At 43.9% G+C, this 27,556-nt stretch overlaps 1 protein-coding gene and 2 pseudogenes across 3 annotated transcripts in view; 1 reads left to right on the top strand and 2 right to left on the bottom strand.

Annotated features, from left to right (window-relative positions):
• Positions 1–719: 719 nt before the first annotated feature.
• On the bottom strand, positions 720–1,323 carry LOC147996996 (large ribosomal subunit protein uL6 pseudogene; annotated as a pseudogene). Its single transcript, XR_015652711.1, has one exon. The product of XR_015652711.1 is annotated as a large ribosomal subunit protein uL6 pseudogene (transcript).
• Positions 1,324–1,426: 103 nt separating this feature from the next.
• Positions 1,427–27,556, bottom strand: part of Sec61g-ps3 (Sec61 translocon subunit gamma, pseudogene 3) — a 40,173-nt pseudogene continuing 14,043 nt past the window's right edge. Inside the window, exons 2-4 of the transcript XR_015652714.1 lie at positions 13,941–14,059; positions 10,813–10,844; positions 1,427–4,096 (exon numbers count right to left, since the gene is read on the bottom strand). The product of XR_015652714.1 is annotated as a Sec61 translocon subunit gamma, pseudogene 3, transcript variant X2 (transcript). The remainder of the gene's footprint in view (positions 4,097–10,812; positions 10,845–13,940; positions 14,060–27,556) is intronic.
• On the top strand, positions 21,582–24,978 carry Urah (urate (5-hydroxyiso-) hydrolase). The gene is made up of 4 exons (NM_001134507.1): positions 21,582–21,818; positions 22,186–22,325; positions 23,319–23,454; positions 24,653–24,978. Exons 1-4 carry the CDS (start codon positions 21,759–21,761, stop codon positions 24,740–24,742), a joined length of 426 nt encoding a protein of 141 aa, NP_001127979.1. The 5' UTR covers positions 21,582–21,758; the 3' UTR covers positions 24,743–24,978.

The following is a 27,556-nucleotide window of genomic DNA, read 5'->3' on the forward strand; positions in this document are numbered from 1 at the left end:
AAATTATTTCACTGCCCATGGGACTAAAGATGAGGACTTTGCAGAATCAAAATGGCATCTGTGAGGAATGGAGAGGATATTTTCTTTATTTGTGGAATGTAGGACCTTAGGAAAGCTAGGGTTAAGCCTCTTAGTTACACCCAGTTATCCCACACATACTTCAGGAAGACGAGGTCTCCATTCTTTTCCTCAGATTACAGAAGGATGTAAGGAAAGGACACTAATACAGGTCTAGAATCACAGCAGGAAGTGACTTGAATTGTCTTTCGTGTCAGTAGTCACCATCAAGATAGGTAAACACAAAACCCATCCACTCAAAGATGCGCTATTTATTTCTTCCATGGTTTTTAGTCCAAAACTTGACCGTTATATTGTAATAGTTATATATTTCAATGTAACACAATGGAGACAACAGATGCTATTCAAACATGAGGACCCAAATCCAGATCCCCTCACCCACACCCAAAGCTGGGCATAGTCCAGGTATGGTGACATATGCCTTTAATCCCAGAACTAGGGAGGCACAGGCAGGTGGATCTCTATGAGTTTGAGGCCAATCTGGTCTACATAATGAGTCCTAGGACACCCAGAATTACAGAGAACCTGTCTCAAAACAAATATTTCTCCTTTTTTCAATATATAAGTCTTTTATTGTTCCCATAGAGCCCAAATTGTACTTGTGATCAGGATCTTGTTTCTGGAGCTAGGAAACTGAGGTCTCATTCATCAGGCTGTTGCACGGTTCCCTTCTCAGAAACATAGATGCCATCCAAAAACTTCCTGATATCCTTGTTCTTAACTGTTGTGGCTTGCTGAATCAGAGCCGCTAAATTTGAAACAAGTTCAATATCATTTCCTTCAAGGATTAACTCATCCTTCTGGGTTTGAGAGACAGAACAAGCAACACCCGTCCTCATCCAAACCCTCCGGATGTATTTTTCACCCAAGAAATTTCGGATTTCAACCAGAGACCCATTCTCCTGAATAACGATGTTGATAGGGAAGTGAGCATCCACAGACCTCATCTTGTAACGGAAGCCCAGTGTCACACCCTTCATCATGGTCTGAACGTGACTGCAGATGGTTCTGACAGTGGCCAGCTCCTTCCTGTTACCTCACCACTTGTCAACACGGAGCCTTTTCTTTTTCTTTCGTAGAAGACTCAGCTCTACACTGATGTGACTGAAGTCCCTCCACATAGCTCCCCTAGGGCCCTTCACAATGACTGTGCACCCTTCAGAGTGATGTCGACATTTTCTGGAGTGTCAACAGTCTGATGGCTGAGAATGGTCTTCATTCTCGCAGTAGATGGGGCAAAGACACAAAACAAATATTTCTTAATTATATAGAAACAAGGTAGGCATGGCAGCACAACTTGTATGGTGCCAGCTCTGGAGGTGTAAACAACTAAGATTCTGAAGGCTTGCTGGTCCCAATTGGTGAACTCCAGGTTCACCGAGAAAGCCTGGCTCAGGACTTGTGAGACAGCTCAAGATAAGGGTGTCTGCCACAATGCCAAATGACTTAAGTCCAATCCCTGAGACAGACAGCAGAAAGAACTGACGCCTGCCAGTTGTCCTCTAACTCTGTACATAATAACTGTGTGTGCTTACACAAATAAATAAGTATATAAATAGGTTATTTATTTTAAAATGTTTGAAGACAGGACTGGAGAGTTGGCTTAGTGGTTAAGAGCACTTGCTCTTGCTTCCCAGCCATTTGCTTCCCAGATGGCTCTAAGAACTGCCTGTGACCACTGCGGGGAAACCGGACGCTCTCTGCTGGCCTCTGTGGGCAGTGCATGTGATGCACAGACACACATTACACACATAAAAATGTATCTTTTTTTAAAAATGTAAACCTTGTATCAAAAAATAAGGGGAGGCTCAGCAGGTAAAGGAACCACAGCCAGGAGTGATCTCTGAGTTAGATCCGCAAGACCCACGCAGTGAAAGGGCATAACCAACCCTCCAACCATGTCACCTGCATGTATATACACACACATGAATACACAAAACAAAATGTTTAACGTAATTTAAAAAGACAAAAAGGTAGAGCAACGGAGGAAACCATACGATATTGACCTCAGGCTTACACACACACACACACACACACACACACACACACACACACACACACACGCACACTTGCCATAACCTTTACATGAGGAGCACTTCTCTCCAGTATGAATTCTGTTATGATGTCTGAGGCTTGAACACCTGGGAAAAGCTTTGCCACATACTTTATTTGTATCCCATTTCTCTCTGGTGTGAACTCTCTGGTGTACAGTGAGGTGTGAACAACGGCTGAAGGCTTGGTAGGGCTTCTCTCCAGTATGAACTCTGTGATGCGCTCTAAGACCTGAGTTCGTGGTAAAGGCATTGCCACACTCATTACATTTGTAAGGTTTCTCTGCCCTATGAACTCTGATGTCTTCTGAGATCCGAACCTTTGGTGAAAGCTTTGCCACATTCCTTACACTCGTGGGGCTTCTCTCCTGTACGAGTTCTATGGTAGTACTCGAACACTGGCCACTTGTGAAAGGCTTTGCACATTCCTTACACTCACAGGGCTTCTCTCCAGTACGCTCTGTAAGTTTTGAAATCTGAGTGAAGGCTTTCTCACACTCTTTACACTTGTGGGGCTTCTCTCCAGTACAAACTATGTATGTGATGTTGTTTCAGGCTTAAACCACTCTTTACATTTGAATGGCTTTTCTCCAGTCCCAATGTTTTGGTGTTGAGTAAGATTTGAAATATGAACAAAGGTTTTACCACACTCCTTCCACTTGTAGGACTTCAGTCCAGGATGAATGCCATGACACTGTCTACGAGTGGGACACTTGATAAAGGATTTGCCACATTCTCCAACATAAACTCTCTGGTGTCGAATAAGATGAGAGCTTGGGGTCTAAGCTTGGTCACAATCCTGACATCTGCAAGGTTTCTCTCCAGTGTGGATTCTTTGGTGTCGTCTGAGGTTTGAATGTTCGTTGAAGGTTTTGCCACACTCTTTACAGCCATGAGGTTTCTCTCCTGTGTGAGTCCTTCGGTGGTAAGTTAAGGTTCTACAGTCAAGAAAGGCTTTGCCACACTCTTTACATTCAAGGGGGCTCTCTCCAGTATGAACTCTCTGGTGTACATTAAGGTGTGAACAACTGTTAGCTTTGCCACACTCTTTACATTTGTAGGGTTTGGCTCTACTAGTTTTCGGGTGTCCTATGAGATCTGAGTTTTGACTAAAAGTCAGGACGCATTCTTCACTGCTGTAAGCCTCGTCTTGAAGGTGGGAACTCCGAAGATCTTCTAAGCTCTGATGAAAGACTTCTCCAATTTGTTACCTCTGTAAACATTCTCTGGAAAAGAAATACATTTCCCATGATCTGAACCATGACTGAAGTTCTTATGTGTCTCAGTGCATTCGTAAGTTTTCTCTCCAGTATAGAAATCCCGGCAGTTATTGAGGGTACAGCTCCATCAAACACTCTGGGCAGTCTCATCACACATGCTCTCTGCTCCCCAAATCGTTGTGTCTGTGTTTAACAAGGATGGATAAGAAAAATCCTCCCCACATTTATTGACACTGTATATTTTGGCACAAAGAGTTGTTTGTTGACTAGAAAACAATGCATTTTTGGTAGAAGAGCTCTCAAAGTGATCACATTCAGAAATACATTCATTTTCTAGTCTAGCTACAGAAATGTTTGAATAAGAGTGCAATACCACACTGCATTTTAAACAGCTTACTGGTCGTGTCATGACCCAGGCCCTCTTTCAGACATTCCCAGTTTCCTTTCAGAGGAAAGGTATGTTTCAAATGTGGCTGGGAATGTTCGCTTATTGAAAGGTAGGGTTCTTCGTCAGTAACTGCCATAACCTGAGATGTTGTCTGTTCTTGGTCTCTGTTGGCAGAGACACTTTTCTCCGTGCTATTGTTAGCTGTCACACAGGGTCCACTGGAAAGTACTTCCTGACTGTCACTCTTCCTCACACGCTCCACTGTTTCCTTAGATGGAAGCTCTCAGTGCCACACTTGTCAGGTCTTCTGTGTACTTCTTCTTGGAAAGAATACTTCATGTGCTGCTTTGATGAAAAGTCTTGGGTATAACGAGAAAATAACACTGCAAGAAGTAAAAAACAAATGACTGGGCAGGGGTGAAAACACTTTGCACATACAATATATGAGATCACAGCAGACAGATGTGAACAGCAGAAAAGCCATTCAAAGCCAAGGCACTCATTATCCACAGCTAACAACATGCTAAACAAATCTGCCTGTAAACCTTCCAGAACACCCCAGGTGATCGCAGCACTTAGGAGTTCATGCAGCCGGGAAAGGCCCTACCCTTGACTACTCGAGGAAGTTCTTACCACTAAAGAATAAAATAATGCTGGAAGGTTACACAAATCATATGAAATTTTAAAGTTCTCTGAGAAGAACAAATACATAAGCATGGAATAAAAAGGAAATAGAAAAAACATAATAAAAAAGTCAGTGACAAAAAGTAAGAAAAATAGGAAAAACAATTATAAAAAATAATATAATCATTTCTTTTTCAGTAAGTTTGTTAAATAAAAATTGTTTTATATTTAATTCCTAGTCAAAATATATAAATTCACTGAAGAGATTAAACCTCTAAAGAAAAACAAAACTCTAATCATGGGGCTGGAGAGATGGCTCAGTGGTTAAGAGCACTGGCAACTCCTCCAGAGGTCCTGAGTTCAATTCCCAGCAACCACACGGTGGCTCACAACCATCTGTAACTCTAGTTCCAGGGGTCTAAAACCCTCTTTTGGCATGAGTACCAAACACACAAGTGGCACACAGACATACATGCAGATAAAGTACTCATACTCATAAAATAAAAAAATAATGTCTAATCATATGCTGTCTACAGTAAACTTTTTTGATGGCCTTTGGTCCACGTGCAGTGCAATGAAGATTAAATAGGAGCCACCAGTAAACTCTTTAGGCCTGAGACACAAGAAGGCCAAAAGCAAAGGGATAAAAAAGGAGCTGCCCATAATAAGTGATCACAGAAAAGCAGAGTGGCTGCAATTACATTGTATAAATTACATTTTAAAGCTCCTACACAGACGGAATATGCTTCAAGACTAAAGCTCTAATAAGACAAGAGAAGAATATATGGGGGCAAGGGTGGGAGCTGGGCTGGTAGCTTGTGCCTGTAATTCTAGTACTGGGAAAAACAGTTGTCACAAGTTCCCAGGAAATCCAGGCTACAGAAGGAGACCTTGTTCAAATAAAATTAAGTTAAATTAAACTACAATTAAAGTAAAACAAACAAACTATAAACAATAAAAAGACCATTTTTTAGGATATTGGAAATATGTATATATGCACACGCACATATATATACATATACATATACATATATATTTATACATATATATACATATATACATATATATATGTATATATATACATATATATATTTAGACACACATATACACACATATCATGTTATACACTCTAAACATAAGCAACAGACACTGATTGAACTGAAAAAAATGAAAAGCAACATGTTAATAATAGGATTCAATCCCTCGCTTATAGCAGAAATAAAGTCAGATAGCATGGGAGTCGGGACATGGGAAAAGGTCCTTCAAAATATACAACAAATAAAAAGTATCCCAGGGATTTGGAGAGACGGCTCAGCGGTTAAGAGCACTAAATGCTCTTCCAGAGGTCCTAAGTTTAACTCCCAGCAACCACATGGTGGCTCACAACCATCTGTAATGAGATCTGATACCCTCTTCTGGTGTGTCTGAAGACAGCTGCAGTGTACTTCTACATAATAAATAAATCTTTAAAAAAAAAAAAAGCATCCCAGATACGCCAAGTGTTGTGCCCAAAACGGCCAAGATGGATATTAACATGCTGAAATTCTTTTCTAACCACAAAGGAAAAAATAAAAACTAAAGAGGAAAAAGTCAATCATGAAAGAAAAATCAGAAAATCAACAAATTCGTGGCAATTAAATAGAAAATGGTCTTGCTCAAAAACTGGAAAACATTAATAAAAATATGTATTCTGCCAAAACAGATCTAAAGAGTCTATGCAACAGCCATCAAAATCCCAGTACCAAAGTCCCACACCCGCGGATCCCGGCCCGCAGCAGCTCTCTGCTCCCAGACCCGGTGAGAGAGAGACCCAACCGCCTGGTCAGGTGGGCACTCCTGAGGCTGCAGAGCGGAAGAGACCACCAACTCTGCTCACCCCTGCCCACATCCCTGGCCCAAGAGGAAACTGTATAAGGCCTCTAGGCTCCCATGGGGAAGGGCCCAGGAGCGGCAGGACCCCTGTGCCTGAGACACCGCCGGAACCTGAAAGAAACAGACCGGATAAACAGTTCTCTGCACCCAAATCCCGTGGGAGGGAGAGCTAAACCTTCAGAGAAGCAGACAAGCCTGGGAAACCAGAAGTGACTGCTCCCTGCACACACATCTCTGACGCCAGAGGAAAAAGCCAAAGACCATCTGGAACCCTGGTGCACTGAAGTTCCTGGAAGGGGTGGCACAGGTCTTCCTGGTTGCTGCCGCTGCAGAGAGCCCGTGGGCAGCACCCCACGAGCGAACCTGAGCCTCGGGACCACAGGTAAGACCAAATTTTCTGCTGCAAGAAAGCTGCCTGGTGAACTCAAGACACAGGCCCACAGGAACAGCTGAAGACCTGTAGAGAGGAAAAACTACACGCCAGAAAGCAGAACACTCTGTCCCCATAACTGACTGAAAGAGAGGAAAACAGGTCTACAGCACTCCTGTCACACAGGCTTATAGGACAGTCTAGCCACTGTCAGAAATAGCAGAACAAAGTAACACTAGAGATAATCTGATGGCCAGAGGCAAGCGCAGGAACCCAAGCAACAGAAACCAAGACTACATGGCACCACCGGAGCCCAATTCTCCCATCAAAACAAACATGGAATATCCAAACACACCAGAAAAGCAAGATCTATTTTCAAAATCATATTTGATCATGATGCTGGAGGACTTCAAGAAAGACATGAAGAACTCCCTTAGAGAACAAGTAGAAGCCTACAGAGAGGAATCGCAAAAATCCCTGAAAGAATTCCAGGAAAACACAATCAAACAGTTGAAGGAATTAAAAATGGAAATAGAAGCAATCAAGAAAGAACACATGGAAACAACCCTGGATATAGAAAACCAAAAGAAGAGACAAGGAGCTGTAGATACAAGCCTCACCAACAGAATTCAAGAGATGGAAGAGAGAATCTCAGGAGCAGAAGATTCCATAGAAATCATTGACTCAACTGTCAAAGATAATGTAAAGCGGAAAAAGCTACTGGTCCAAAACATACAGGAAATCCAGGACTCAATGAGAAGATCAAACCTAAGGATAATAGGTATAGAAGAGAGTGAAGACTCCCAGCTCAAAGGACCAGTAAATATCTTCAACAAAATCATAGAAGAAAACTTCCCTAACCTAAAAAAAGAGATACCCATAGACATACAAGAAGCCTACAGAACTCCAAATAGATTGGACCAGAAAAGAAACACCTCCCGTCACATAATTGTCAAAACACCAAACACACAAAATAAAGAAAGAATATTAAAAGCAGTAAGGGAAAAAGGTCAAGTAACATATAAAGGGAGACCTATCAGAATCACACCAGACTTCTCGCCAGAAACTATGAAGGCCAGAAGATCCTGGACTGATGTCATACAGACCCTAAGAGAACACAAATGCCTGCCCAGGTTACTGTATCCAGCAAAACTCTCAATTAACATTGATGGAGAAACCAAGATATTCCATGACAAAACCAAATTTACACAATATCTTTCTACAAATCCAGCACTACAAAGGATAATAAATGGTAAAGCCCAACATAAGGAGGCAAGCTATACCCTAGAAGAAGCAAGAAACTAATCGTCTTGGCAACAAAACAAAGAGAATGAAAGCACACAAACATAACCTCACATCCAAATATGAATATAACGGGAAGAAATAACCACTATTCCTTAATATCTCTCAACATCAATGGCCTCAACTCCCCAATAAAAAGAAATAGATTAACAAACTGGATACGCAACGAGGACCCTGCATTCTGCTGCCTACAGGAAACACACCTCAGAGACAAAGACAGACACTACCTCAGAGTGAAAGGCTGGAAAACAACTTTCCAAGCAAATGGTCAGAAGAAGCAAGCTGGAGTAGCCATTCTAATATCAAATAAAATCAATTTTCAACTAAAAGTCATCAAAAAAGATAAGGAAGGACACTTCATATTCATCAAAGGAAAAATCCACCAAGATGAACTCTCAATCCTAAATATCTATACCCCAAATACAAGGGCACCTACATACGTAAAAGAAACCTTACTAAAGCTCAAAACACACATTGCACCTCACACAATAATAGTGGGAGACTTCAACACCCCACTCTCATCAATGGACAGATCATGGAAACAGAAATTAAACAGTGATGTCGACAGACTAAGAGAAGTCATGAGCCAAATGGACTTAACGGATATTTATAGAACATTCTATCCTAAAGCAAAAGGATATACCTTCTTCTCAGCTCCTCATGGTACTTTCTCCAAAATTGACCATATAATTGGTCAAAAAACGGGCCTCAACAGGTACAGAAAGATAGAGATAATCTCATGCGTGCTATCGGACCACCACGGCCTAAAACTGGTCTTCAATAACAATAAGGGAAGAATGCCCACATATACGTGGAAATTGAACAATGCTCTACTCAATGATAACCTGGTCAAGGAAGAAATAAAGAAAGAAATTAAAAACTTTTTAGAATTTAATGAAAATGAAGATACAACATACCCAAACTTATGGGACACAATGAAAGCTGTGCTAAGAGGAAAACTCATAGCGCTGAGTGCCTGCAGAAAGAAACAGGAAAGAGCATATGTCAGCAGCTTGACAGCACACCTAAAAGCTCTAGAACAAAAAGAAGCAAATACACCCAGGAGGAGTAGAAGGCAGGAAATAATCAAACTCAGAGCTGAAATCAACCAAGTAGAAACAAAAAGGACCATAGAAAGAATCAACAGAACCAAAAGTTGGTTCTTTGAGAAAATCAACAAGATAGATAAACCCTTAGCCAGACTAACGAGAGGACACAGAGAGTGCGTCCAAATTAACAAAATTAGAAATGAAAAGGGAGACATAACTACAGATTCAGAGGAAATTCAAAAAATCATCAGATCTTACTATAAAAACCTATATTCAACAAAATTTGAAAATCTTCAGGAAATGGACAATTTCCTAGACAGATACCAGGTATCGAAGTTAAATCAGGAACAGATAAACCAGTTAAACAACCCCATAACTCCTAAGGAAATAGAAGCAGTCATTAAAGGTCTTCCAACCAAAAAGAGCCCAGGTCCAGACGGGTTTAGTGCAGAATTCTATCAAACCTTCATAGAAGACCTCATACCAATATTATCCAAACTATTCCACAAAATTGAAACAGATGGAGCACTACCGAATTCCTTCTACGAAGCCACAATTACTCTTATACCTAAACCACACAAAGACACAACAAAGAAAGAGAACTTCAGACCAATTTCCCTTATGAATATCGACGCAAAAATACTCAATAAAATTCTGGCAAACCGAATTCAAGAGCACATCAAAACAATCATCCACCATGATCAAGTAGGCTTCATCCCAGGCATGCAGGGATGGTTTAATATACGGAAAACCATCAACATGATCCATCATATAAACAAACTGAAAGAACAAAACCACATGATCATTTCATTAGATGCTGAGAAAGCATTTGACAAAATTCAACACCCCTTCATGATAAAAGTCCTAGAAAGAATAGGAATTCAAGGCCCATACCTAAACATAGTAAAAGCCATATACAGCAAACCAGTTGCTAACATTAAACTAAATGGAGAGAAACTTGAAGCAATCCCACTAAAATCAGGGACTAGACAAGGCTGCCCACTCTCTCCCTACTTATTCAATATAGTTCTTGAAGTTCTAGCCAGAGCAATCAGACAACAAAAGGAGATCAAGGGGATACAGATCGGAAAAGAAGAAGTCAAAATATCACTATTTGCAGATGACATGATAGTATATTTAAGTGATCCCAAAAGTTCCACCAGAGAACTACTAAAGCTGATAAACAACTTCAGCAAAGTGGCTGGGTATAAAATTAACTCAAATAAATCAGTTGCCTTCCTCTATACAAAAGAGAAACAAGCCGAGAAAGAAATTAGGGAAACGACACCCTTCATAATAGACCCAAATAATATAAAGTACCTCGGTGTGACTTTAACCAAGCAAGTAAAAGATCTGTACAATAAGAACTTCAAGACACTGAGGAAAGAAATTGAAGAAGACCTCAGAAGATGGAAAGATCTCCCATGCTCATGGATTGGCAGGATTAATATAGTAAAAATGGCCATTTTACCAAAAGCAATCTACAGATTCAATGCAATCCCCATCAAAATACCAATCCAATTCTTCAAAGAGTTAGACAGAACAATTTGCAAATTCATCTGGAATAACAAAAAACCCAGGATAGCTAAAGCTATCCTCAACAATAAAAGGACTTCAGGGGGAATCACTATCCCTGAACTCAAGCAGTATTACAGAGCAATAGTGATAAAAACTGCATGGTATTGGTACAGAGACAGACAGATAGACCAATGGAATAGAATTGAAGACCCAGAAATGAACCCACACACCTATGGTCACTTGATTTTTGACAAAGGAGCCAAAACCATCCAATGGAAAAAAGATAGCATTTTCAGCAAATGGTGCTGGTTCAACTGGAGGGCAACATGTAGAAGAATGCAGATTGATCCATGCTTATCACCCTGTACAAAGCTTAAGTCCAAGTGGATCAAGGACCTCCACATCAAACCAGACACACTCAAACTAATAGAAGAAAAACTAGGGAAGCATCTGGAACACATGGGCACTGGAAAAAATTTCCTGAACAAAACACCAATGGCTTATGCTCTAAGATCAAGAATCGACAAATGGGATCTCATAAAACTGCAAAGCTTCTGTAAGGCAAAGGACACGGTGGTTAGGACAAAACGGCAACCAACAGATTGGGAAAAGATCTTTACCAATCCTACAACAGATAGAGGCCTTATATCCAAAATATACAAAGAACTCAAGAAGTTAGACCACAGGGAAACAAATAACCCTATTAAAAAATGGGGCTCAGAGCTAAACAAAGAATTCACAGCTGAGGAATGCCGAATGGCTGAGAAACACCTAAAGAAATGTTCAACATCTTTAGTCATAAGGGAAATGCAAATCAAAACAACCCTGAGATTTCACCTCACACCAGTGAGAATGGCTAAGATCAAAAACTCAGGGGACAACAGATGCTGGCGAGGATGTGGAGAAAGAGGAACACTCCTCCATTGTTGGTGGGATTGCAGACTGGTAAAACCATTCTGGAAATCAGTCTGGAGGTTCCTCAGAAAATTGGACATTGAACTGCCTGAGGATCCAGCTATACCTCTCTTGGGCATATACCCAAAAGATGCCTCAACATATAAAAGAGACACGTGCTCCACTATGTTCATCGCAGCCTTATTTATAATAGCCAGAAAATGGAAAGAACCGAGATGCCCTTCAACAGAGGAATGGATACAGAAAATGTGGTACATCTACACAATGGAATATTATTCAGCTATCAAAAACAACGACTTTATGAAATTCGTAGGCAAATGGTTGGAACTGGAAAATATCATCCTGAGTGAGCTAACCCAATCACAGAAAGACATACATGGTATGCACTCATTGATAAGTGGCTATTAGCCCAAATGCTTGAATTACCCTAGATCCCTAGAACAAACGAAACTCAAGACGGATGATCAAAATGTGAATGCTTCACTCCTTCTTTAAATGAGGAAAAAGAATACCCTTGGCAGGGAAGGGAGAGGCAAAAATTAAAACAGAGACTGAAGGAACACCCAATCAGAGCCTGCCCCACATGTGGCCCATACATATACAGCCACCCAATTAGACAAGATGGATGAAGCAAAGAAGTGCAGACCGACAGGAGCCGGATGTAGATCTCTCCTGAGAGACACAGCCAGAATACAGCAAATACAGAGGCGAATGCCAGCAGCAAACCACTGAACTGAGAATAGGTCCCCCGTTGAAGGAATCAGAGAAAGAACTGGAAGAGCTTGAAGGGGCTCGAGACCCCAAAAGTACAACAATGTCAAGCAACCAGAGCTTCCAGGGACTAAGCCACTACCTAAAGACTATATATGGACTGACCCTGGACTCTGACCCCATAGGTAGCAATGAATATCCTAGTAAGAGCACCAGTGGAAGGGGAAGCCCTGGGTCCTGCTAAGACTGAACCCCCAGTGAACTAGACTATGGGGGGAGGGCGGCAATGGGGGGAGGGTTGGGAGGGGAACACCCATAAGGAAGGGGAGGGGGGAGGGGGATTTTGCCCGGAAACCGGGAAAGGGAATAACACTTGAAATGTATATAAGAAATACTCAAGTTAATAAAAAAAAAAAAAAGAAAAAAAAATCCCAGTACCACTTTTTTGGGTTTTTTTTTTTTTTTGTACGAAACTAGAAAAGGCAATTGTAAAACCTATGTGCAACCTCAAAGATCCCTGAAGAACTCAGTAATAGCACAGGGGCACCATCCTGCTCTGTTATAATGACATCCCGTCATCATTGTGAAACATTAAGCTATAGTAATCAAGATAGCTTAACACAGAGGTGAGGTTTGATGAGTATGGAGGGTGATCACTAGACAGAAAGGAGGAGACTTAAGAGGTTTCAAAGTTTGATACAGAGAGGCCCTTCTGTAACAGCCGGAGAACCAAAGCAAGGCCTCTGAAACACTGTTGCCATTGCTTTTCCCCCAAAGGGCTGTGGTTATCACTCCTAAGACAGCTGTGTCTGAGGTATCCCGTGTTCTCTCTGCCAACACCTGATTTAGCTCTCTGCTGACCTGGGCCCATTCCTCTCATACAAAAAAATACCTAAGATGCTGTACTTAATAAGCTTGCCTGGTTATACAGCAGCTTATGCAGGACCTCCTGGGCCCAGCTTTCTATCCACTCTATCCTCTCATTCCCCGGTCCACTCTCTCTCAGGAACCTGTCCCTGAAGAAGGACCTGGGCATACATCTACTGTCTTGTGTATTTTAATGCTCCACACAAGGCTCTTCCCTTTGCTCTACAACAGTAACCGTGCACGGCTTACAGATGGCAAGACTTGTTTATGGGAAAACAGAATACAGTTCTTGGGAGTCTCAAAGTTAAGCAATGACATCTCTATAACAGTTGCAATTAATAAAAAAAAAAGATTAAACGGGACTAGAGAGATGGCTCAGCAGCTAAGAGCGCTTACTGCTCTTGCAACAGACTTGGGTTCTGTCCCCAACACCCACACAGAAGCTCATAGCCACATTTAACTCCAGTTCCAGGATCCAATGCCTTTTCTGACCTCCGTGGGCTCCTGCACATATGGCCACACAGACACTGACTCAGACACACGTTCAATACACATAAAATATTTTTTTTAAAAGATATAATAAGATTCTAGAAATCTGTTTCTCCAAACATTGATTTTTTTTTTCAAACCTGGTCTAATACTTACAGAAGGATTCAAACTGGCAAATCCTAGAATCTACTTCTGGCTACTACCAAATCAAAGGCAAAGGGAAGGCAGTGTATTTTTGGATGTAGGTCACAGTATTTTAAACCAGTGAGTTCCTAATAAGACCATAAATGAAGGGTGTGTATTACCTCAAGAAACAGAGTGGGTTATAAGCACATCATGAATATTTTCTTATCAATACCAACAAATACCTCATTTCTTCCTGAAAGGCAGCGATCTGGAATACACGGTAAGCAGGAGATCTTCCCCAAAGGAAGCTAACTAGCGTTGGCAGTACACCCCTGAGGGAGGCTGTCTTAGCCCACAAACAGCAGGCTTCTGTAATTCTCCACCGTCACATCCCTGTCTAAGTCCCGATGAGCAGAGTCCAGACATTCCCGCTCCTCTGGAGAAAAGTTAATGGACACATCATCAAATGTCATCAGGTCCTAAAAGAAGCAGAAATAATACATCAACCATTAACATTGACAGAGTTCTTAATTTGCTCAAAGATGAAGAGATTCAGAACTGATTGTGACAGTGGCATTAATTATTCATTAAAATAATTTGGTTGGTTGGTTAGTTGGTTTTTTAACATAGGGTCTATCTATAAAGCTTAGCTGGCCTCCAATTCACAGAGATTGCCTGTCTCTGCCTGGAACTAAAGGTATGTATCAGCACACAAATTCCTAATTAAGGTTCTTTTTTATTGGGAAAAAAAAGTTGTCTAATTTAAAGATTTCTTAAAGTATTTTTTCAAAATTAAGCTGGGTATTGTGGTACTCACTTTTAATCTCATCTTGTGAGGTAAAGGCAGGAGGATCTCTATGAGTTCCAAGCCAGCTTAGTCTACATAGAGAGTTCCAAGCTAGCCAAGGCTACAAAATGAGAAGCTGCCTTTAAAAAAAAAAAAAAAGCAGCCCCGCCCTCTGCCTTTCGGCCCTGGCAGCCATCTTCCAGTTAACTCACCAAAATGACGAACACAAACAGAGAGAGGCACTCAGTCTATGTTCTCTAGGCCTTCCTTTAGGAAACACGGAGTTGTTCCTATGGCAACACGCATGCAAATCCACAAGAAGGGTGCTACTGTAGACATCAAGGGAATGGGCACTGTTCGAAAAGGGATGCCCCATAAGTGTTACCACCGGGAAAAGGATGGAGGTAGGTAGTGTGGTGACTCCAGTGAGGCAAGCCTTTGCATAAGCTCTTCCTTGAGAGTGGGTGTGCTTCTAACCAAGAGCACAGATGGCACGATGCTACTTCTGTGGTGATGTTATATAAGATTTCCTTATCTGAAGCCAAAGATCCTCCTGCCAGGAGAATCAAGCACCCGTATCATCAACAGCCTGTGGAGGGAGCCATTGGGCAAGAGCCAAGGACACTCTCCAGCCATCAACCAACCAGAAAATAGAAGCCTCCATATGATACCCACCAGGAAATGAATCCTGCCAACAAACTGAGACATAGAATAAAGTAGGGAATACCCAAGTATAGATTGAATTACATGGTGATTTACTTAAAGCACTGCTTATACTGTCTATTTGCCAAGCATGATTTCAACTTGCTACCTGGAACAAAATGACCTGGAGAAATAGCTAAAACACTGGGTCTCTGCCGTGAACAACCTGCTGACTGCCACGTAGGCGTCTGTAAAATCTCCCTTGCTTGCCCACCCCACCTTCTGGTCTTAGAATATGAAACAAGAATACAGACTAGACCTGTTAAAGGTTTTCAAGAGCTGCCCTGGCTTCGCTGTGCTGATGACAACCCCTCAATTCCACTCTCTTTGGTGTTCGAGTGTTATCCAGAAAGATTCCTGCATCAGCTGTGCAAGCATAGAAGCAGACCCTCCCTGGAAGTCTTTGTATGACACTGTGTCTTTGTGAGACCCTGGAGCAGAGATCTAGCCAAGCCGGGCTCCTGGCTTCCTGAAATGGAGCTAGACATATACTGTTTTATGGGAAAGTGTAAAGAAATTTGTTGTGCAGTAACAGATAACCAATGCTGAGCGTTGCACAGATGGACAGACAGATACAAAGTAATGATGTAGTATTGGTTCTGGTTTTGTATGTTTGAAAATTTCCCCTAATAACAAGCTTCCATTTGGTGGTTTCAATTTGGAAAAATGGAAAAGATCCAGATATGTGTATCTTACTTTTTTTTTGTTTCTGTTTTGAGATTTTTGCAGACCTTGGCCTTGTTAGGCAATTGCTCTATTGTTGTGTTGGTTCCCTGGCCCTTTGATAAGTAATTAAACCATGATACGCTATGGGAGAAGAATTGCCAGCTCCAAGTATCTCTTTCTGTTTATAAGACCTATTATCTGGGGGTTGGGGATTTAGCTCAGTGTTAGAGCGCTTGCCTAGGAAGCGCAAGGCCCTGGGTTCGGTCCCCAGCTCCGGAAAAAAAAAAAAAAAAAAAGACCTATTATCTGACAGAATGCTGTAACTAGACATCTTATGTCTATGCTGCAGGTGTCTTTATAAGTTTGAATGTTTTCCAATTTTTTCCAATTTTTTCATATTTTATTATTTTTGTTTGCATCTAAAAATAGGTCAAAGTGTTTATTATGACAAATTTTGGTGGCTAATTCCCTTAAAAGCGAGGCCTCAGAGATGGGAGTAAAGCTCAGCGGTAGAGCCTGTGCTTAGCATGTACACAGCTGTGGCTCTGATACCCAGCATAATAAATAAATACTGAGGACTCTTTTTCAAATTCGCCTACCAGCACCATAGGGCCCTGATAGGCAGAGCCTTCTGTGGGGGATGAGCCTGGTTGGTAACAGGAGGCCCAGAACAATGTGGTATTCTGCCACCCTTCTACACCCCCATTCTACACCATTCTGTCCAAGGTAGACAGCATCAGGCCCTCTTTTAGGGAGGGTTTAAAGAGAACTTTCAAAAAGAGGTGACTGCTGTTTTGCAGTTTATTTACATGTGAGACTTTACAAGAAGTGACCTGAGACCATATTGAAAAGTGCCAAGAGGGGCTGGAGAAAAGGCTCAGGAGCTGAGAGCACTGGCTGCTTTTACAGAGAACCCAGGTTTGGTTTCCAAACACCCTCCCACCCCCGTGGCAGCTAACAGTGGTCTGTAACTCCAGTTCCAGAGGACCAGTCCCCCTCCTCTGGCTTCTGCTGGCACTGTGAACGTGTGGCTCACAGATATAACATGCACATAAAACCACCCACACACATAAAATGAAAATAAATGACTCTAAAGGGAAAGGCACCAAGAGCACAAAAGGTAAAGAGGTAAAATAAGGGTCATAGTCCACAAAAGCTCATCTTGGGCAGTGGCCACCACTTTCAACTTCCTATGCATCCTTCTATGTTGAGATCCCTGCAAGAGGAACTCCAAAACAGCTTTAGAACTCGTGCAGTGTGGTCTACCATTTAGCACAACCATGATGGGTGAGCCTTGGAGAGGCAGAGACCCAAGGACTACATGCCCTAAGGACTTCATACTGCTACGGAGTTTTGCTCTGTTTGCTGCCCTCACATCACATCCCTCATAGTCCAGGGCTTATGTGACAACTCTATGGGGCTTCCAGCCCCTCACTGGGCAGTCTCATTGGCACTCACAATAATAGTGATTGATCTATTTCAAACATTACTGCTGCAGTAGATTAATGATTCATCCACCACCCTTAGAAAGAATTTGGAGAAGTAGATTGCCAGTAAAGTTAGGTCAAGATGGTTTTGCTTTGACATAGAAAAATCTTAGGGAACAATCTGAAATTCAGAAATGCACATTCTTAATACCTGAGCTAGGGATTTTTTGAGGTCAGGGAACAAGAACAATGGTGGCCCAACTAGTACTACCTGACCTGCCTCTCTTGCTAAACTGGGCTGGTGATCCAGGCGATGATTAATTCATGTACCCATTTTTACCCTCATCTTCCTGATATGATTTAATTAAAATTGTAAATGAGTCAGTGTGTACCCTGAGGACTTAAAGTAGAAATGGCTGGTTGTTTTTATATAAAAGTTTAGATTTGTGATTCATTTAATATTTTTTATAAGATTACATTTTAAAATTAATAAAACAATTGATCCTTCCTTTGTCACTGCAAATTGCAGACTGCCAGTAAAAAGAAAAAATACTGAGAAAATTACCTTTCTTGCTTACACTTTGTTAATCTGTAACAAATTGCTTAGTTATAAATGTGAGCTCTTGAGAATAATTTGGTTTTTTAATCCATACTAAGTAAAACATTTGATCAGGTGAGGGTGTCTTAGTTAGGGTTTTGCTGCTGTGAACAGACACCATGACCAAGGCAACTCTTATAAAGGACAACATTTAATTGGGGCTGGCTTACAGGTTCAGAGGTTCAGTCCATTATCGTCAACATGGGAACATGGCAGCTTCCAGGCGGGCATGGTGCAGGAGGAGCTGAGAGTCCTACATCTTCACTGGAAGGCTGCTAGCAGAGTACTGATTTCCAGGTAGCTGGGGTGGAGGCCTTAAGCTCACACCCACAATGACACATCTCTAATAGTGCCACTCTCTGAGCCAAGCATATAGAAACCATCACAGAGAGTATTGGAGAATGTGTTTGTCTTACATATACTCATTGTAATTGTCCACCTAAAGAAAAATACAATGTAACCACATTGTGATTTTGAAAGAGTTCCCTGAAGGGAGACACTCGGTCACTCGGGATATCGGCGCCCCCCAATCACCAGCCAGAGGCGGTTCTTGATGCAATCAGCAAGAGGCTTTATTCAGTGCACTGAGGCCCAACCCATAACTCACGCAGGAGCAGAGGAGAAGAGCCCCAAGCTCCACTGCACTTGAATTTTTAAGCATAAAAACTGCAGATGGGGAGGGGAGCGAGAGAATGCACCTGGTTGGCTCATTTAAACTTAAGCAAATATCAGCTTACCACAGCCAGGGTTCAAGGAACCATCACTGCCCATCTGACAGCTCCAGACCCTATCTCTAAATTACAACCTGGATTCAAGGAACCGTCCCTGCCCATCTGACAGCTCCTATCTCTAAATTTCTGAGAATCGTTTATCAAGTACCAGATGTCCTTGGCCAATGGCCCTCTTCCTGCAAAGTTTCAGAGGTTTATTATGTTCCCATAGCTTTTGTAAAACTTTAGGGACTTTGTAAAACTTTAGGGGTTTTTTTCCTTTTATTCTTTCAATTTGTGTACTGCTTGGAAGATTTTGCTGGGATATATAAACCCTGGGATAAAAACAAATTTGTTGGAGCTTTGCCGCATCCATCAAATGTGTGCGTGTGTGCAAAATGGTCAGAGCTTTGCTCCGCCTACCAAATGTATCTGTATGTATATGTAAAGTTATTGGAGTCTGTTGGAGCTTGCTTCACCCATCAAGTGTATGTGCATGTGTGTGCATGTGTGTGTGCACATGTGTACATACATGTGCACATGTGTGGTTTTTTTCCCCATGCACCCTTACCCCTGGCCCCTGAGGGTTTACCACCAGCCCCAGGGAGTTTACCATCAGCCCCTTTGAATTTTCTGATGGCCCCAGGGAGTGAGTCACTAGCACAGAAAAATCAAGCTTTGTTCACTCAGAGAAAAGTCTGCTGAGTGATCAATTGACAAATTTACACCCTACCTCAGTTTACCTTGTCATGTCTAAGGTGGTCATTGACCCATCTAGAAATATTCTAAGGATGGCCTCTCAGCTTCTTCTCTGGACAGCAGGAATCAGGGAGATAGGATGACAGCTCTAAGGAGTCAGTTCTTTTCTGACACCTTGTAGGATCCTGGGATCAAACTCCAATCATCAGGCTTGACATCGAAAGCCTCTACCTGCTGAGTTACCACAGCAGCCCACCTCTGGTTCTCACAGGTCACAGGATACCTTGAGAATGTGTTCCATGTACTATATAACCCTGTCACAGAGGAGTAGGGTAAAGTCACAGGTTCAGACAGCCTTGCCCTCCCACCCAACTGTACCAAAAACGTGGAATGGGCAGAGGGTCTTGAGGAGTCAGACAACTTTGCTTGGAACCTCAACCATACTAGGAGTGCTTACTGCTCTGTACCCTTGAGGAAACTGAGGCAAGGCACATGACCCATCAGCAGTAAAGACTAGGAATCTTTCCTGCTCTCTTCAGTGTGGCCTTATCCAACATTAGCGAGAAGGCGAACGTGGGCCAACTGATGCCTCAATTTTTTCAAAACTTAACTCGGTATTGTATGTGTGATTGGAGGGGGGGGTGCCACAGCTCTTGAATGGAAATCAAATGAGAATTTTGTGGAGTCAGTTCTCAACTTCCCCTATTACAATTCCTGGGTCCCAGAATTGAACTCTCTTCCTCAGTGCTTTCCCCCACACCCATTAATTAGTTTATTTATTTACTTTACATCCTGATCACAGCTTCCCCTCCCTCCTCTCCTCTCAGTCTCTCCTCCTGTAGATAGCAACCCGCCGTGGCATATCCAGTTGCAGTAGGAGTAGACAAGGTAGCCCACTTAAGGGAAAAGGTTCCAAAGGAAAGCAGCAGAGCGAGAGACAGCCCCTGCTCCAGTTGTTCAGAGACCCACACGAAGACGAAGCTGCACGCCAGTTACCTATGTGTAGGAGGCCTAGGTCCATGCCATGCTTGACTTTGAGTGGCAGTCCAATCCCTGTGACCCCCTATGAGCCCAGGTTAGTTGATTCTGTAGGACTTTTTTGTGCTGTCCTTGACTTCTCTGGCTCCTTTAGTCCTTCCTCCCTTTCTTCCACAAGATTCCCCAAGCTCCGACTAATGTGTGGCTGTAGGTCTCTGCATCTGTTTCCATCTACTGCTGGGTGAAGCCTTTCAGAGGATGATTATGCTAGCTAGGTTCCTGTCTACAGGTATAACAGAATATCATTAACAGTGCCAGGGGTAGGCTTTCTCTCATGGATGGGTCTCAGGGTGGGTGATTCATTGGTTGGCCATTCCCTCAATCTCTGCTCCATGTTTAACCCCAGAAGGCCTTGTAGGCAGGACAAACTTTGGGTTGAGAGTTTTGTGGGTTGGTTGGTGTCCTCATCCCTCCATTTGGAAGTGTGCCTGGTTACAGGAGGCGGCCATATCAGGTTCCACATCCCCTGTTGCCAGGAGTCTTAGCTAGGGTCACCCTCATAGATTCCTGAGAGTTTCCCTTGACCCTATTTGAACACATCAAAGAAAGCCACCTTTTGCCAGATGAGCCCTGGAAACTTGCTCAGTTTGGGGACCTGAAGGGTGTAGACTTACAGGAAAAGAGTGGAACCCAGGAGGAGCATGCCATGGGGAGGTGGCTCAAACAGAGCAGCCCACCACCGCCCCCAATTTCTGTTCTTTCCCCCAGTTCTCTCTCCCTCAGTCCTCCTCACACTTCATCCCTCCTGTTCCCCTCCCCACCCTCATCTCACCCAGTTCCCTCCATCCATCCACCTCCGATGTCTATTTTACTCCCCATTCTGAGTGAGATTCATTCATCCTCCCTTGATCCCTCCTTGTTACCTTCTTTGGGTCTGAGGATTGTAAGTAGCGTTGTTATCCTGTATTTTATGGCTAATATCCACTTGTATGTCTTTCTGGGTCTGGGTTACCTTACTCAGGATGATATTTTCTAGTCCCATCCATTTGCCTGCAAATTTCATGATGTCATTGTTTTTAATAGCCGAGTAGTATTCCATTGTGCAAATGTACCACATTTTCTTTATCCATTCTTCTGTTGAGGAGCTTCTAGGCTGTTTCCAGAAATGTTCAATGGCCTTAATCACCAAGGAAATGCAAATCAAAATGACTCTGAGCATCCTCTGTGTTTTAACCACTCAATTATTTCCCTTTCCCTGACCCAGCAACCTAACCAATTTCCCACCAGTCTTTGCAGTAGGCCCCACTGGCCCCGCCTCTCTCAGAACTACCGGTCCCCAGCAACCCCCTTCCCCGACTCCTCCCCACAGCAAGCTCCCAACCGGGTCCATTCTTTTCCTTTAAATCAACACCCCCTCAGGCCCAAAAAACCCAGGAGGCTGCCAGGGCTCTTCTGGCGGAAGGAAGTGGCTTTCCCAGAAGAGTTCAAATAGGTGGCCCCAGGAGTTGGGGCGGGGCCTTGGGTGGAGCAGGTTCTGGCTGACCAGAGGAGCTTGTTGAGGCTGGCAGGGTGACTATCAGAGTTGCACAGACCAGAGCTCCAGGGCAGGGCATGAGTTCCAGGACCGCCCCGCGACTGATGACGCTCCAGAGACACCTAGGCGGGCCACAGGTAAGGAGTTGGCTTGTACCCCGTCTGATACCTACGGAGACAGAGACGGAGGCGGGTGTGGGAGCTTGGGAGCAGGGTTGTTCCTAGGAGACATATGAGCCAGAGGCATCAGACAGCTGGGTTCTCGGACACTAAAGGCCTGCTGAAACTGAAGGGTTTACACAAGGGAAAGAGGGTGGTGTCCAGGCAGGGGCAAAAGAGGGCACAGGTCAGCTTTGTTTAGCACTTGGCATCCTATCCTGCAACTCAGCCTGCCTCTGGGCAGTAGAGCTCTTTGTTTGCTTTCCTCGCAACAAGATCGAAGAGGCAGCTAGCTGGGCCTGTACATACTGGCGCCGAGGTGATCACGCTCACTCTCTCTGCTCAGGCTGGCAACATGGCTACAGAAAGCAGTCCCCTGACTACTCATGTACTAGATACTGCCTCAGGGCTCCCTGCCCAAGGCCTCTGCCTACGTTTGTGCCGCCTGGAGGCCCCCAGTCAGCAGTGGATGGAGCTGAGAACAAGGTAGGAGACAGTTCCTGGGCTGGAATCCGTAAGTACTATCTCCAGCAGCAGTGCCCTTCCTGGGTCCCCCCCTGGGGAAGATCTTAGGCAGGTACTGAGGTGGAGTAGTAAGACCAGGACAACACTGAGTGGTCCTGTGTGACCACTGGGGGCTGGAAGGCAGGACTGACCATTGCCCTCTTGATCCCTGAGCCTCCTTTTCCTCATCTCAGATAACAGGGATGGTGACGAAATAGCCTTTTCACCAGATGTGCATACCTGGGACAATGTCATAGGATGTCAGAGACAGCTTTGTTGGGTCCTTGCCTGTCAGACTCAGCCCAGTGGGCCTGCTGGGAGGGGACCCACTTGCCTGTCAGACTCAGCCTGCTGCAAGGGGAGCCAACTGAGAGGACTGGCAGAAAATAAAGACTGCAATCACCTTGTGCCAGGGTGAAGGCAGAGCGCTTATTTCTCTTCTCTACTCTTAATAGCTGTGAACTTGTAATTAACTTCCTTTACAGAGGGAGGCTGAGATAATAGGACTGAGGTAAAACCAAGATCCTACTCTGGTTCAGGACTGGGCCTTTCAACCTCAGTGAGCCAGGCTCTGGTCCTGGCCCTGGCCATGCCCCTGGTACATGCTCTGTTGGGGGCTTGTTTCAGGTTTAGCCAGCCGAAGCTGGTAGATTTGTGGCCTTGAGAGCATGTTCTATTTAAGGGAGACAGGCTCACACATCTCCTCCCTCTGACCTGCCTGTGAGAACAGGGCGTGGCTTGTCCCCTCCTGGCTCAGTCTTTCACAAACCTGAGGTTTTATCTTTTGCTTCTCTGCTTTGTGATTTCCTAAATAGGCAGCATGGCGATATCCTTAGGAACCATTGCCCTCCCTATCCTGGCCGCGTCTGTGCTCCTTCTGTGAGACTGTGGGAATCATCTGTAGATATTGGCATGCAGATCAGAAAAGCTAGGGAGGGAGGTTTCTCAGCTCTTCTCTCACTTGTCTCTTCATAGCTACACAAACCTGGATGGTCGCTGTCCTGGGCTCCTGACACAAAGCCAGATGAAGCCAGGCACCTATAAGCTGTCCTTCGACACGGAGCGCTACTGGAAAGAGCGGGGTCAAGAGAGCTTTTACCCATATGTAGAGGTGAGTGCCATGGGTGCGTAGAGCAGTTGGACCCTGATTCACTTTGACCAGACCAGGGTCAGACTGGCCCTACCTCTCCCAGGGTGGTAACAAGCGAGTGAACTCATCTCCTTTGTGCTCTCAGAAGGTGTCCAGGGACCTAAGGCACCATGATACTTCATGATGACACACTGAGCTGCCCCTGGATCAGGTGGGTGGGAGGGAGAGGCCACACTGAGGCTGTCTCTTCTTCCTTTGTAGACAGATTCTCATCTGAACCCAGACCCAGGAACACTGGGTGTGTTAGTAACTTCTACAGCCCTGATGCAGCATAAGGGAGAATTATTTATTTGGTCTCATTATTTCAGCCCATGATGCTCTGTGCACTCACTATGGCAGTGGGTACATGTGAAAGAGAGCTGTCACCTCACGGTGGACAAGCAGCAGAAAGGAACACAAGAAAAGACATGGTTCCCTTAGACTCTGCTCAGAGACCTTCCTCCAGCAGGACCCACCTCCAAGTTTCAGTACCTACTTGTCTTAGTCAGGGTTCCTATTCCTGCACAAACATCATGGCCAAGAAGCAAGTTGGGGAGGAAAGGGTTTATTTGGCTTACACTTCCACATTGCTGTTCATCATCAAAGGAAGTCAGGATTGGAACTCACACAGGTCAGGAGGCAGGAGCTGATGCAGAGGCCATGGACAGACGTTACTTACTGGCTTGCTTCCTCTGGCTTGCTCAGCTTGCTCTCTTATAGAACCCAAGACTACCAGCCCAGGGATGGCACCACCCACAATGGGCTGGGTCCTCCCCACTTGATCACTAGCTGAGAAAATACCTTACAGCTGGGTCTCCTGGAGGCATTTCCTCAACTGAGGCCCCTTTCTCTGCAATAACTTCAGCTTGTATCAAGCAGACACACAAAACCAGCCAGTACACTACTAATGACGTCATCATATGACGGATCCAGTTAATTCCAAGAGTTTAACCAGTTGATCCAATCAGATCCCTCAGGATCAAATCACTTCCCCAAAGCCCACCAACTAGCAACAAGGCATCTCTTGTTGGAGACACTATTCAAACGGTAACATCAGATTTTATCTAAGCATCTCCAGCTTCCAGGCACCAGAACTCCTGCTGTCTGGAAGACCCAGGGGCTGTTGCAGGAAGGACTCACCATCTTCAGTGCCTTTAAGTGCCTTCTCTGCTTCTCATAGGTTGTTTTCACTATTACAAAGGAGACCCAGAAGTTCCACGTACCTCTGCTGCTGAGCCCATGGTCCTACACCACCTACCGGGGGAGTTAAAGTAGCGTGTTACCCGAGGAAAGCCATCTGTCTGCCGGTTCCTTTCCCAGACTTAGCCACCCACACAAATCATGGCTTTGTCCTCATCAAAGGACATGAAGCTGCTGCTTGCTGAACATTCTGGAGTTTTATAGTAGGAAGCTGTGAGTTGGTGTCAATAAAGAGAGTTCCAACACCTGCAAATCCACATCTGTCACTGGGACAGGGACAATAAACCAGAACTTTGCTTCTGCCCCAAGTATCTTAGTTTCTTTTCCTGCTGCTGTGATAAAATACTCTGACAGAAGCAATTTGAGAAAGGGTTTTATTCTGCATTAGTTCAAGTTACAGTTCTTCGTGGTAGGAAAGTCACAGTAAAGGAAGGCTGAGGGAGCTGGTCACATTGCTGCTACAATCAAGAAGCAGAGAGCAATGCCAGGCAGTTGGTAGCGCATGCTTTTAATCCCAGTGCTTGGGAGACAAAGGCCGGTAGATCTTTGGTCTACAGAGATGGTCTGCAGTAATTCAGGACAGCCAGGGCTGCACAGAGAAACCCTGTCTTGAAAAGCCAAAAAAGAAAAAGAGAAAGGGAGGAGGGGGAGGGGAAGGAAGATAAGGAGGAGAGAGCAATGCACTGCTAGTAGTCAACTGCTTTCTCTTTTATACAGCTCAGAATCCCCTGCCCAGGAAATGGCCCTTCTCACAATTAATGTGTCTTTCCACATCTATGAACATAGGCTAGCACCCTACAGGCACGCCCAGAGGCCCCTCTCTCAGATAATTCTAAATTCTGTCAAGTTGACAATCCTAACCGTCACACCAGTTGATTGAGGAGGCCTCTGAGGAGAAACAGCTGAGGTCACAGGGGCAATGCAGAGTTGGGCATGGGGATATGGGCCACTCATGAGGCCCTTCAAAGAGCAGAGCAGGAAGTTCGCCACTGACAGTGAGTCTTAGGTTTTACCTCAGTCCTATTATCTCAGCCTCTCTCTATAAAGGAGGTTAATTACAAGTTCACAGTTATTAAGAATAGAGAAGAGAAATAAGTGCTTGGCTGTCAGTCAGGTACAAGGCAATCGACATCTTTATTTTCTACCAGTCCTCTCTAGTTGGCTCCCCTCGAAGCAGGCCCATTGAGCTGAGTCTGACAGGAAAGTGGCTCCACTCCCCAAGGAAGCTGGGTTGCTGGTCAAGGACAGAAAGAGTAGGCTGTTTCAGTTGTGTACCACAGGAAAGTGTAGTCTGTAAGGCTGGGCCAGGATGGCTGGAGCAGAAATGGCTGGAGTTCCTGGAGCAGTCTACAGTTGATTTGAAATCTGTGGAGGCAGACAGACTAGGAACAGAGGTAAAGTTAAGGAGTTTAGAAAAGATTTGTTTTATCTTGGATGTACATTTGAAACTGTTAGTTTTGTGGTCCTGGTGGTCAGAAAGAGGAGTCCCAAAACCAAGGAAAGTGGGAGAGATCCAGCCCTCTGGGATAAGCAATAGACAGGAAAACTAGGCTGTTGGTTGTCAGGAATACTTATCTGGAGTCAGAAATTTTTAGAGGAGCCATGGAAATTGAAATTGGCTATATAAGGTTAAATGGGGAACATCTGTTACCTGAAACCAGGGTATGGTTGTGTTGGGGAGAACAATTTGAGAGGTTTTTGTAACATCAGAATAGTCTTTTCTGGGATGTCCAAATGGGTTCTGAAAATGAAATATTTTAGGAACATAGGATATTTTAGGAACATAGGCTCTTGGCAAACAGTGAGAGGGAGGGTCTGTAACAGGTTTGGGGAGTTGGTGTGGAGAGGTTGAGAGAGTTTGGCTTCCAAAGGAGGACTTGGCTGGTCACAGGGACAAATGGGCTGCAATGGGGGTGATTCACTGGCAACTGAGGAACCATGGAGGAATGGTGGCTAACAGAGGGCTTTGAAGAGAGGCAAAATAAAGTAGTAGGAGACACAGAAGGAGAGGTCAGTGGGGTGAGGAGAGTTTGTTGAATGACCTTGACAAGAATTTATTTGGAAATAAGGTTCTGAAAGCATTCAGCTTTCTCTGCCTCCGCCTGTGGCTAACACACTTCCCAAGGAGTTCTTTGAAAGAGAGGGCACAAAGTTTACAGTTAGCAAAGGCAGTATTTCTCCCTTGCAAATGCCCAATTCATGGAGTACTTTCTCACACTTCCTCAGTAAATCTATGTTAAATCTGCTCAAAAAGTTGTCAGAACAGATTTTCATTATCTTACATATAAAGTATCTTTCTATAAAGTAGGGTTGAGGATGTTGAGACCAAACACCTATGGAAACCTGAGCTAAAGCCTGAAAGTATTAATACCGGTTAATCCAGCCTGACGGTGATGGCACACGCCTTTAATCCCCGCACTTGGGAGGCAGAGGCAGGTAGATCTCTTGAGTTCCAGGGCGGCCTGGTCTACAGAATGAGTTCCATGACAGCCAGGGTTATACAGAGAGACCGCGTCTCAAATGCCACCCCCCACCAAAACTAAGAGCACAGAAACTAGTTTGGGCTCCTTTTTGTAAAACTCCATAGCTCATACCAAGAATGTGGCTACTAGGTTTACTAAGACCACCCACTCACAGAACCCTAGCCAACCCTTCCCATGCCAGGTAATGTCCTTGATGACGTGTCAGTTCCTGTCGTGTGTGTTACTTGAATACGATGGTGACTTGAAATAAATTTGCTTTCAGTTTTGTTGTCACTGAAATGAGTGGCTCTGAGGTGTATGGTCCTGTGCAGGATTCCATTCCCAACAGGTGTGATTTGAGGCTTAGCCTTGTGCTGTCTTCTTTTTTTTTTTTTTTCCTATTATGGAAAAATGTTTATTTT

This window comes from Rattus norvegicus, chromosome 1, assembly GCF_021556685.1.
Source record: "Rattus norvegicus strain SHRSP/BbbUtx chromosome 1, alternate assembly SHRSP_T2T, whole genome shotgun sequence".
NCBI classification, from domain to species: domain Eukaryota; kingdom Metazoa; phylum Chordata; class Mammalia; order Rodentia; family Muridae; genus Rattus; species Rattus norvegicus.